Below are 12,021 nucleotides of genomic sequence, written 5' to 3'. Positions count from 1 at the left end.
AGTTCCTAGTCCTTGAAATCATAAAATCATTTTTTTGTTTGTGTGTTTGGGGGGGTAATCCTATAATTCTCCACAAATGTTATTCTTTGTTGAAGTTACTACATTAGCCACTGCTCTGTGTCACTCTTCATTGAACTTTCCTCTCATGTGTGTCACGTACATTAAATAATCTCTTTTTCCTTTATAGGTATTTTTTGTTAGAGAACCTATTGCAGTTAAACACTAAGATGCTTCTCCTGCAGGTGAAGAAATATACTAGATAACCTTTTAAATCTGTCCCCCTTTACATGCTGAAAAGAAATCATTCATATATTGGAAGGCAGTGTATGGAAGAAATGCAAAATCCACACAATTACTTGCTCAACTATATGAACAATTAATTTTATTACTGATTCAGGATTTAGATAAAACAACGACTTCAAGTGAGAAGAAAAAAAGAAATCTGGTATTGAGCAGGAAAATCAGCTAAGTCAACAGTCCTCATCATTGTCATCATACCTATCACACACCCAGTTATGAAAATGAACTGGGAACGCCTTACTTAAAAAAAAAAATCACTTCAAAGATGAATCATGTAACATATGAGCACTAACACAGCTTGAGAGACCCACTTCAGTGAATGTGGAAGGGTACCACATAAGATTGGTTTCTGCAATCTGTAGGAATGCACAGACTCCAAATCAGTTGGATATAACCCTACTCAGAGAGCTAAAGAAAATAGGTAAAAGAATGGCTAGAAAAAGTAGGATTGGGCCATTATCAGGTTATTTCCCTGTTACTACAGTACCTTCACCTCCTTAGGACATGGAAAATTTTGGGATATTTTATCTTAAACCATGTGTTACATGTGTTTGGAAAAAGTGCTACTCATAAAGTCTGATCAGGGCCAAAATTAATCAGGTAACAAACAAGTTTTTATTCTTAAATACTTCATAATTAACCAACCATCTATTCACTACAGAATGATATAACACCATAAAACAAGACAAGCACACATATCTGTCTGTGCATCATCTCTTCCTTTTATAGAGGGAATTAACTATCCACTCCTCACTCCACCACAACAAAACTAAATCAAGAGCTATGCATGTGGCTCAATAATAAGCATGCAGAAGACTTGAGAAAAGTCTGGGTTTAAATTCCAACCCTCAAAAAGCAGCTTCATAGCAAATGACAAAGCATTACACATAACTTATGGTTAACGTCATTACAGAATACCAGCACTCATCAACTAAATCATTTATTAATGATACACATCTAATGAAAGGCAAATATATATAATCTAATATATAGAACATACACAACTCAATAATAATAAGGCACCAACTCAATTTAAAAAGAAATATGGAGGCCTATATTAGTCATTTCACTAAAAAAGATATATTAATGTCCTCTAAGAACATAGAGATGCCCAACATGCAAATCAAATCACAAGGAGGGCTAGGGATGTAGCTCAGTCTGAAAAGGGCTTGCCTAGCAAGCACAAAGTTCTGGATTCAATCTTCAGTACCACAAAAGTGACCATGAACACATGGAATCCCAGCACCTGGGAAGTGGAGACAAAAATAACTACATAAACAGAGTTCATCACCATGAGATGTCGTTTTATATTCAGTATGAACAAGTCATAAAAAACACGCCAAATTTTTTTTAAAAAGCATGAAAGTCCACATATATGACTCAATATTTATCTTCTGTCCAGAAAAGGCAAAGGGAAATTCCTGGAAAAGAATATAGGAAAAGCAAAGGTAGCAAAATGAAAATCAGGGCTGTCATGTAGCTCATCAGTAGCATACCCAGCAGATACATGAGGCCTTGGGTTCAATCCCCAACACTAAACTGAATGGATGGATGAATGAATAAATTGAAAAAACAATAATCAGTGGATGATGAATACAAGTGAGGGTTTGTATGTATCCAATGTATTGCTCTTCTAACTTTTCTGTAGGTGTGAAAAGTTTCAAAATAAAACATTCCAAATGAACTCTTATTTGTTCAATTTACATTAATTTTACTTTTTAGTTTTTGGTGACAAGGCTCACTATGTAGCCCAGGCTGCTTTTCATATGACTTTCAGTTGTCTTGTCTCAGCATCTTGAGTGATCAGGTTACAAACATGTAACCACATCCAGCTTCTCATTTGATCTCTATTAAGTTTGTTATACATTTATTGTGTGTGTGTGTGTGTGTGTGTGTGTGTGTGTGTGTGTGTGTGTGATGAGTGTGGATGCAAGTATGCCACTCTAAGTGGGTAGATGTCAGAGGACAACTTGTGGAAATTGATTCTCTCTGTCCACTGTGTGGGTTCTGCATATGAAACTAAGGTTGTCAGACTTGGCAGCGAGCATCTTTACTCACTGAACCATATCATTAGCCCTCACTGTATCTTTAACAAATAGCAGATATAGATAGAACAGGTATGGTGGTGTGGTCACACTTATAATTCTAGTACTACAGAGAAAGGTACTGTTTCAAAAATAAAATAAAAAAAGCATGGTGTGTGTGTGTGTGTGTGTGTGTGTGTGTGTGTGTGTGTGTATCATGAAACTACCATTTTTGGTTACTCTAGTCCTAAAATTTGGGTTCTGCAGTCTGTAGTCAACACTACACCATTCACTTAAGAGATACAGCCAGTATTCCCTATAAATACTAACTCCTCTACCTAAAATAACAATGTATTTTAATACTTTAAAGTTTTAACAGTGGCACTAGAGAGATGGTTCAACAGTTGCCAGCATTTGTTGCACTTCCAAAGGACAGAAGTTCAGTTCCCAACACCCATGTCAGACAACTCATAACCACCTGTACCTCAAGTTTCAGGGGATCTCACCCTCTTAGGCCTCCTTGGACATTCATGTATACACAGCAGATAAAGACACAGACATAAACACATGCACACATTAAAATATAATTTTTAATAGTATGAAGCTCAACAAAATGCTAATGTAAAACATAAACCTTGTTAGTGAACTAAAAAGGAAATTTACTTAGTTCAAAAAAGTCACATTTATAACTCTTATAATAAAGCTTTCTCAGTATTTGATCTTAAAGACAAGAAGAAAAGACATGATGTGCTAAAGTACAGATTACTTCACAGATAAGACTGCTTAAAGTGCCCTAGCAGATGAAATAATGTAGAAATTATACCTACTACAATGGTTATAAACAAAAAAATGGACAGTAAGATGGAATACAACTGGAAACACATTGCTAGTTCTTCCAAATATTCACCAAATGGAACAAGTACCTTAGGGGATACTTTGACCATTCCTCAAAATCTTAAAGGTAAGTCAGCAGATATAGTTCAGTGTTAAGATAGTAACATAAACCTCCAAGCAGAAGCCACTCAAATATCAATCAACTAATCAATAGATAAAGCACAACATATTCATACAACAAATTATTCAATCATACAAAAATGAAGTATTCATATATGCTATGACATGGTGAAGTCTGAAAAACACCATGTTAAACAAAGTAGTCAGATACAAAAGACCCTCTATGGAATTCTAGAACATCCAGAATAGGCAAATCTGTAGACACATGAAATACAGCAACTAAAGAGACCCTGCAAGACAGGATAATCTACAGTGATAGCTAGCAAATGGGCACAACTTTCTCAAGAGGCAATGGAAGTGCTCTAGGAGTGGTAAAGATAGCATAACTTCCTGACTATACTAAAATCCACTGAACTATGAAATTTAAAAAAGGATGAGGTTACGGTAGATGAATATTTCAATGTTTTAAAAAAGAATTAGCCTCTTCATTGCATAAAAATGGGGCAAAACATTAAAGGACAAGTCATAGAAAAGCAAAGCAATAAACACACAAATTTCAAGTAACTGTAACAAGACAAATATAGACTTAAAAAAAAACACAAGTAGGAGTGAATTTTCTGAACTGAAAGCAAGAATAGGACAAAGGCAGTTTTTCACTTATTTGGAATTAAGCAAACAACAAACAAAAATAGCAAATGATAATAAATAATAAAGGGACATAGAGAATTATTCTATTGCAGCACACAGACAGGAGAATCAGGGAGACTTGAGGGACTAATAGGGCCGTGGGAAAGGTACTAATTATCTAAGTACTAAGTGATCAGGGCTGGTGTCCCAGAAACCTAAAGCCTCAGAAGACATATTTTCTTTCACAGACTGAATGTCTTCAGCAAAAAAGATGAGTGGAACCAAGTGAAGTGATACATTCCCGCAATCTTAGCATAATGGAGGCAAGGGGTCAAAAATTCCAGGCCAGATGTTCTTGAAAAAAAAAAAAAGAGAGAGAGAGAGAAAATTACTACAAACTCTGTACTACGACAGCAAGCAATATGTGCCAGAGTGAGATCTGAGGGTCTCCAAAGAATGAAGTTCCCCAAACAAATCAAAATTCCAGGCCAATGAGGCAGCAAGATGCAGAGAAAATGCTTTCCTATATAGGAAAGCAGAGATGCACAGTAGGGCATGGACCAAGATATCCAGGAAGATGTTATCAACCTAGGACAATAAGAGATTATTAATACCCTGATAGCACATCTATGACAGTAAGGATAAATAGGCTAGTGCAGGGACATCGAGGGACAAGCTCTGCAGTCTAAGGTTCAAGAAAATAACTGCCTACCACTCCTGGGAGAGGAAAGATTTAAACAGTGAACAATGGGATATGGATTGATCCTCACACATGGACCTACATAATCCAGAAATTACAAGAATCTATGTACTAACTGGGGTGTACCTCAGTTATAGAGCACCTGCCCAGCATACGCAAGGTCCTAGATTCAATCTTCATTATGAAACAAAGTTATTCTTATGAAACATAAACTGAAGAAAGGCCAACCGCAAAGCCAGATGATCCAGGCCCTTGGATAATCCTGTCTAGAACTACCCCATAGCTGTGTACTCTCAGTTATCCCTGGATACACTCATCGGATTACACATCAGCTTTACTATATGCCCTGAAGAACCAATGATGCAAGCCAGAGCCACAGCAGGATAAAGTGACCTGAATTCATCTGCAAAGTTCATAAACCACTTCAGACAGAGAAATTCTATAGGAGATCCCCTCAATTTTTATATTTATGGCAGCTTATGAGGCTGAGGGAAGACAACAGTAAAGTCTGGAAGAACACCACAGAGAAGTTGAAAGAAAACAGGATCTATACATAAACTGGGGAAACACCAAGCAGTCTTAACATGGCTCATCATTATAGTCTGCTGCTTCCCCCCAGGAAACCCAGCCTTGACTGCCTCTCAATGTATCTGTCTCTATTTAAATCTCTCTTAAAGGGACAGCAGAGAACTGCAGTATTTGAAACACCAAATCAATATCCAGGTACACTGTATGCATCAGTATAGCCACTTAATACTGTTCTAGAGAGACCAGCTAAAGAAATTAGACATGTTAAAAGATAAACACAGAGAAGAAGGAAGAAGAGTTGTATTTACAGATGTGACAGTATTGGAAAGCCTAAGAGAAAACAGTATAAAGTAAATGAATTTGGCAAGGTATCAGGAAAATGAGCAGAAATCAACAGTATTTATATGCATAAATAATAATCAGTTTGGAGATGTACTTAAAAAAGGCTAAAATGTGACTAAATAAGAAACATAGAAGTTGTATTTAAAAACCTAAGTCAGTTCTTAAAGACAAAAATAAACAAGGAAACAAGGACATTTTACATTAATGTTAAAGTGTCTCAATACCATCAAGAAGTCAATTGCTCCTGAGTAAATCCATAAATTCAATGCAATTCCAGTAAGAACAGCAACAGAATCATGCAAATTGGTGCTAAAATTCACTAGGAGAACAAAACACAGCAAAACTAGAGAGCCACAGAAACACTGAGGAAGAGCTACTGCAATGGGGACTACCCAGTCCAAGAGTACAGCAGACCTACCTCAGTGTGACAGAAACCTCTAAGAGTGAGTGTTGGTATTGGCACACCACTGGTCAAAGAAGCATACAGAATGAAACACACCCAGCTTCATACAACATGTGTCAAATGAGCAAAATACTGGTTTTCATAAATGGCACTTGATAACTACAATCAATATTTGGAACATAGTAAATTACATTCATTTATCACTTCATATATAGAATTATGCCCCATGTGGAACTAAATATGAGAAATAAAACTGTAAGAAAATAGAAATTCCTCCATAACCTAAGGGCACAGAAAAGCTTTCTATGGTTAGAACTCCAGATGAAGTAAGTTTAAGATGAATATATTTGATTAAGCAAAAGAAAAATTTTCATGACAAAAACAACTTAAGCAACTAAATATCTTAACTTATAACAATTAAAAACTAATGTTCTTAAATACAAAAAGAGAACATTGAAAAGATGAAGTTAAAAAAATGCCAAAAAAAAAAAATCATGTAGAAAACCAGGCTAATAATATATTTCTTCTTAAGCATATTAAAAGCATTCAATTCGCTTATAATAAGAAAAATACAAAAGAAAACTACACTGTGGCACACACTGGGAACTCAGCAGCCATGAGAATACAACAAAACTTGAAATAAGTGGATAAAAGCATTCTCCACAAGCATATTCCAGTAAGTTCTGGAATAGTCATGGAAGCACAGCAGACTCCCTCCAACCTAAGGCAGAGTCTCACTACTTACTTCACCTTACAGTCATCCTGCCTCAGCTGAGTTAGAGGCATGACCATAGTACTCAGCTACTCCTACTTAGTCCAGTATTAAAGATTCTTCTTTCTTTCTTTTAAGATATGGATCTAAGAAGAAAAAGCCCAACTAGACACAATTCTTGGAAAAGGTGTAAACTAACTGGAGTCTGAAGGACTCACAGTTTACTGGACTTGGGGGAAGAGTGGGATCACCTGAGTAAGCACTCGGATTCTCAGATGGTAGCACTGTTAGAACTGTGCTCCTGCAAAAGGATGAGGCTAGTGAGGGAGTTAGGTAAGTAGCTTCTGGAAGGTTCTATGTACCAGATAAGGATAATGTTGGAAAAGGACCCATAGGATTTCAACCATTAAGATATGATGTCTGTTTTAAATATGAGGAAAAGATTACAAGGTGAACCAGGCAAGCAGGAGTCTCAGTAATCAGAATAAAAGCACTTGAAACCCACTGAGCTGCCTCCATTTTCAATGGGTACCACCATAGCTATTGGACTGTTTTAAAAAAAAAAAGACACAGACATCTTGTGACTTAAATTGCCACCATCATATCCTTCGTGCAAATAGGATTTTCATCTACCTTCACACTGCATGACTGTCCATAATTATACTGTGAAAGCCTGACAGTTTCAAAACTGAATCAAACAAAAAAACTGGAACTTGGAGTTGAGGAAATTATGTATGTTTGGTATTCTGTCTCTTGTATCTAATACTGTGCAAAGTTCTCAGAAAAGTGTCATATTTAATTTTTACATGAGTGATACTTTTTCCTTCAGCTATTCAAAGTTATTTTTGCATTTAAGAATATTTATTTGCTGGGGCGTTGGTGGTCCATGCCTTTAATCCCAGCACTCAGGAGGCAGAAGCAGGTGAATCTTTGTGAGTTTGAGGCCAGCCTGGTCTACAGAGCTAGTTCCAGGACAGGCTTGAAAGCAATACAGAGAAACACTGCCTGGAAAAACAAAAATTATTTAATGGCTTATAAAGACTACTCTCCTGGTTTTGAGGAAATAAAACCTCCACTTTCATGTATGATTAAATCAATGATGAAAATTCCCTTCTAAAATTTCTGCAGTTTTAAAAGCCTCACAGAGCTTTAATTTCATTGTCTCTCTGAAAAGCAACTTTTTCTAAACACAGTAACATACTAAAAAAAGGTGTCTCACAGTTAAGAGACTGTTCCTCATAAGGGTGCAAAAGGAGCTTTGTTATTTGGAGCAATAGCCTCTTCCTTCTCATCTTTTAAACCAATAGACAGACACATCCTCTAGACTAAACCCATTAAAACTTTTTTTGTTTTGTTTTTTGTTTCTTTTTTTAGTACATACTTGCAAAGGGAGGGGGGAAACAATCAGACCTACACAAACAGAGTTCAGCAAGTATTGTGTGTTTTTTTAAACATTCTTCCTACTGTCCTACCTGGATCACACTTACATCAGTGGCAGAAAGAAAAAGAAAACAAACATGATTTCAAACAGGCATGGCACTCATCTCACACAGGTGCTGCAGGAGCATAAAGTCATCAGAGCGCCTGTGGGGAGGTCCTAGTATTCTACTGGGACATCAGCAAGAACAATGCTCTACCACTTTCCTCTAGGCACACACAGACTGTATGTAGGGGTACACTCACTGTGTTTGCAAGCACCCTGGAGATAAAGATGCCAGCAATTCCCACTTGACACTCCTTGGCTAGGGTCACTGGTGACACCAGGTCATACTTCATGGCTAAGAAGCAGTATCTGGCTTTCTGGACACTCAGCTCAGTCACAATCATCTTTCCTAGGACTTTAAGGACTAGCTGCCATTTTCAGCGCTCTTAGAACTGGTTACTGTACTTTCAAATCCAAGCTCTATTACACACTACCTTATGAGCTGTGCCTCTGGCCAAATAATATCTCTTAGCACTGGGGAAAGACCACCCATCTTGCAGAGATATTGTGGAGATAAGAAAAAAATACAAGTAGTACTAGCATCATTACAATCCTTAAGTAAGAGTGGCAATCAATAAATGAGAACTATTAATGCCATGATGGCTGTTGAATTAAAGAAGGGAAACCTAACTTCTACATAGTAATGTTGAGAAACCAAAGCTTGGCCTAGAGCACTGGCTGCTTTTCCAGAGGACCTGGGTTCAATTCCAGGCACCCACATGGCAGCTCATAACTGTCTGTAATTCCTATTCCAAGGGACCTGATACCTTCATACCAATGCAAATAAAATAAAGTTAAAGAAAAAAGAAACCAAAGGCTTCCCTCTCCTTAATCTAAGAATTAAAATATCTTATAAAACAATGGAAACATACTATCTCCTAACACTTCAAGATCATAATCTCTTCCCTAGTTAACATTCAGATTATTATGCCAGTATTTGTAAAATGACTGTCCTTACCATTTATGAAAGAATACAAGAACCTATTAGTTTGGTGGTTCCATAAATAAGAAGTAGTATTGGTACATTTATTTGTGCTCTGTAGAAACAGTGCTCTTTAGAAAGCCAGGGCCATCATATACTTACTAGAAGAAGACATCTGCAGCTTGCTTTTCATTTAGACATCCCTGAACTGAAAATAATGCAACCATCCATAGTCCAAAATATTCCCTTTAAAGTGGTGAGCAAGATTCTTTCCTATAATTAGTCTTCCCCACCCTGAAAACCCTAGGGAAAAAGTGTTGTAATGAAATACTGCTTCAAAATAAATGTTACACACAACTGCACACTCAGCAGAGGGAAACATGTGGATCTCAGGACAGAAACATGAAAGTTCCTGCTGGGAAAAGATGCAAGGTCACATTGGGGTGTTAGAAGACTTCAAAATGAGCCACTCTGAGCAACCCTGCTCTGCCGTGTATTTCCAAGCAGTATCAACTCTTAACTTCCTCTTTTTGATTAAGATTGGGTGTAAGAAACATCTTAAAGGTCACAAGAGTCATTTACAAGAATATTGTATCAACAGATACAAAAAAACATAAGCCAATGATACTCTTGGACATATTAACAAACATAAGCCAAAAGAAATGTCTTCTATATTGTCAGTAATGAATATGTTACCCAATTTTGGGAACGTGGTTAAAGCTGTAATTTATTTACAGGAAAAGAATTTACAGAAATAAAGGTTCTCCCGGCACAAAAACCCAAACTGTGGATTGGGTGCTTTCCAGCTTGACAGGTAGGGCGTGGCACCAGAGTTCCTTCTCACAGAAGCTCAAAGACACTTGGATGAGCTCTCACAAGTCTGGACTTTCTGGTTTCCAAGCAAAGGCCAGTTAATTCCTTAATTTACCCCAAGTCCACCTCAAGCCGCCACGCCCGTCCACTCAAACACACTCATACCTAATTAAAGCACACAAATCTTGTCTTCTACTCCTGGACATCTTTCAGGAACCAAGCGCGGAAGACACCCACAATACCCACATTCCCTTCCTCTTCTAGAGGCTAAACCTGTACAAGAGCCCATGAGCATTCAGCTGGACGCGAAGCGTCCAAAGACTTCAGTCTGAAAAAGCCATTCCTTTAACTGGCACCAAACCCTGGCGGAGAAGCTTGAAAAGCAGCTGCTCTGTACCGGCAAGGAGTGGATTGAAGGCGAGGGAGGCCAGGGGTGGAGTGCGGCGCAGGGACTGCGGCTGCGGCGGCCCCAGGTCGCGGGCACCGCCCGGGCGCGGCCCTGGGAGTCACCGGCGTGATGCAGGTGACCTTCCCGAGAGGCCGCCCGCTGTCGGGGCGCAGACAGGTTCTAGCCCGGGCGACTGGCGGGACGTGCATCGCGGCGGCCGCGGGCCAGGCCCGTCGGACACACCCCCGCCGCGGCCCGGCCTCCCCAGCCCGCGGGCGCTCACCTGCACCGCGAGCTGCTCGCCCCGCGGGCTCTCGGGCCTCGGCTGTGCCGACCGGGCCGCGCTCGGCACTGCACTCGGAGTTCCGCGCGGGGCGCGGCAGGAGTCCGGAGGGCGGCGGCGGCCTGGGCGGCGGAGGAGGAGGACTCCGGCACTCCGCTCTGGGGAGACCCACCCTCCTCCCGGCCGCTCTGCAGCAGCCGCCCCAGATCACTTCCGGGGCGCGGGGGAGTGGGGCGGGGCGCCCGCCGAAACTTCCGGTCCGCGGGGCCGGAAAGACCATGGCGGCCACGAACAAAGGCTCTACGGACACTGGCGAGGCTCAGTGGGACATCCTTCAGGCGGCCTCACGGTGGCTGTCTCCGTCTGCGAAGCCTAATTACCTCCCAACGCCTGGCCGGGGTTCCCTGGCCGCGGCGTCTTCGTCCCCTCAGGACACGAAGGGGCTCCTGGGGAAAGGAGGGGGAGGGAGACGCCGCCATCTTGCTTCTGGGGGCTGCTGGGTTCTCTGGCAGGCGTTTTCCAGTGCAGCTTGCGACGTGGTTTATCTCAGGTCAAATCCTGGGAGGTGGGTTGGTCGCCTGTCTTGGCTGGACGGTCTCAGTGCTGCTTACCCCGAAAAACTGGCCACTGTGGTTGGGACTGGCCTCTGCGGATGGGCTTCTGGTTCCTTTTGGATACGTCTAAGGTCCCCTTCGATACTAGTAGATATGGTGCAGAGATAAGGCGGTGGCCCCATTGACACACTGATTTGTAGTTTAACGGAACTGGTTGTTGTCTTTAAACCTTCCTACAAGTTCGAAATACTTTACCAACGTCTGTTTGTTGACACACATTCTTCCTGTGACTTTAAAATGCTATCTCCCTTGGCCTCAGATTGAGAGCCAAGACTTGGTTGGCATAACTATTTCAAGGATTGCCTCCCCAGTCAAGTGGGCTGTCAGGACAACAAGTGATTGGGGTTGGAGAGATGGATCAGCAGTTAAGAGCACTGACTGCTCTTCCGGATGACCCTGGTTCAGTTCTCAGTACCCACATAGCAGCCCACAACTGTCTGTAACTCTAGTTCCTGAAGACCTGACACCCATGGCAAAACACCAATGCACATAAAAATAAATGAATTTTAAAAAGCAAAATAGCTGTGTTTGGAAGTGTGAATGGAGGGAAGAATTGATGACTTTACTGTTTTAAACATAAGTAAATGCCTTTTCCTAGTACAAAGAGAAGGTGTTAAAAGTGGCTAAAGGAGATGGTTTGAATGATGAAGCCATCCATGTAAGGTGAGGATTATTTGCTAGGTAGGAAAGAGAATGGAAGTGGCAATGAGAATGTTTTATTTTGCCTTGGGAGAGATGCAGGTTAAGCTTGCGTGTGGTTTTTGATGTTTTGAGACTGTGCCGTTTATCGTAAGCTGACCTCCAATTGGCCACTTAACTGAGGTTGACCTTAAACATCAGACGCCACTTCCCAAGTACTGGTAATACAGACCTGCACCATCATGTTTGGTTTTTGCTGGGGATGGAACCCTGGGTTCAATGCCTAGCT

General features: G+C 40.4%; 2 protein-coding genes across 2 annotated transcripts in view; both read right to left on the bottom strand.

Moving 5' to 3' along the window:
- The window catches only part of Rala (RAS like proto-oncogene A), a 43,435-nt gene extending 32,748 nt beyond the window's left edge, over positions 1-10,687 (bottom strand). The window contains exon 1 of the mRNA XM_051194674.1: positions 10,480-10,687. The gene's annotated coding sequence lies outside the window, so the exon portion shown is untranslated. The remainder of the gene's footprint in view (positions 1-10,479) is intronic.
- On the bottom strand, positions 10,154-10,759 carry LOC127229617 (uncharacterized protein C10orf95-like). The gene has a single exon (XM_051194692.1). It carries the CDS (start codon positions 10,757-10,759, stop codon positions 10,154-10,156), a length of 606 nt encoding a protein of 201 aa, XP_051050649.1.
- Positions 10,760-12,021: the final 1,262 nt, after the last annotated feature.

The sequence above is a fragment of the Phodopus roborovskii genome, unplaced genomic scaffold, assembly GCF_943737965.1.
Source record: "Phodopus roborovskii unplaced genomic scaffold, PHOROB, whole genome shotgun sequence".
NCBI classification, from domain to species: Eukaryota; Metazoa; Chordata; class Mammalia; order Rodentia; family Cricetidae; genus Phodopus; species Phodopus roborovskii.
The sequence above is the reverse complement of the archived record's forward strand: the minus strand, read 5'-3'. Positions and strand labels throughout refer to the sequence as shown.

Bases quoted from the DNA above. Each gene is read 5' to 3' on its own strand.
- LOC127229617 (XM_051194692.1), bottom strand. From the start codon at position 10,759: ATGGTCTTTCCGGCCCCGCGGACCGGAAGTTTCGGCGGGCGCCCCGCC.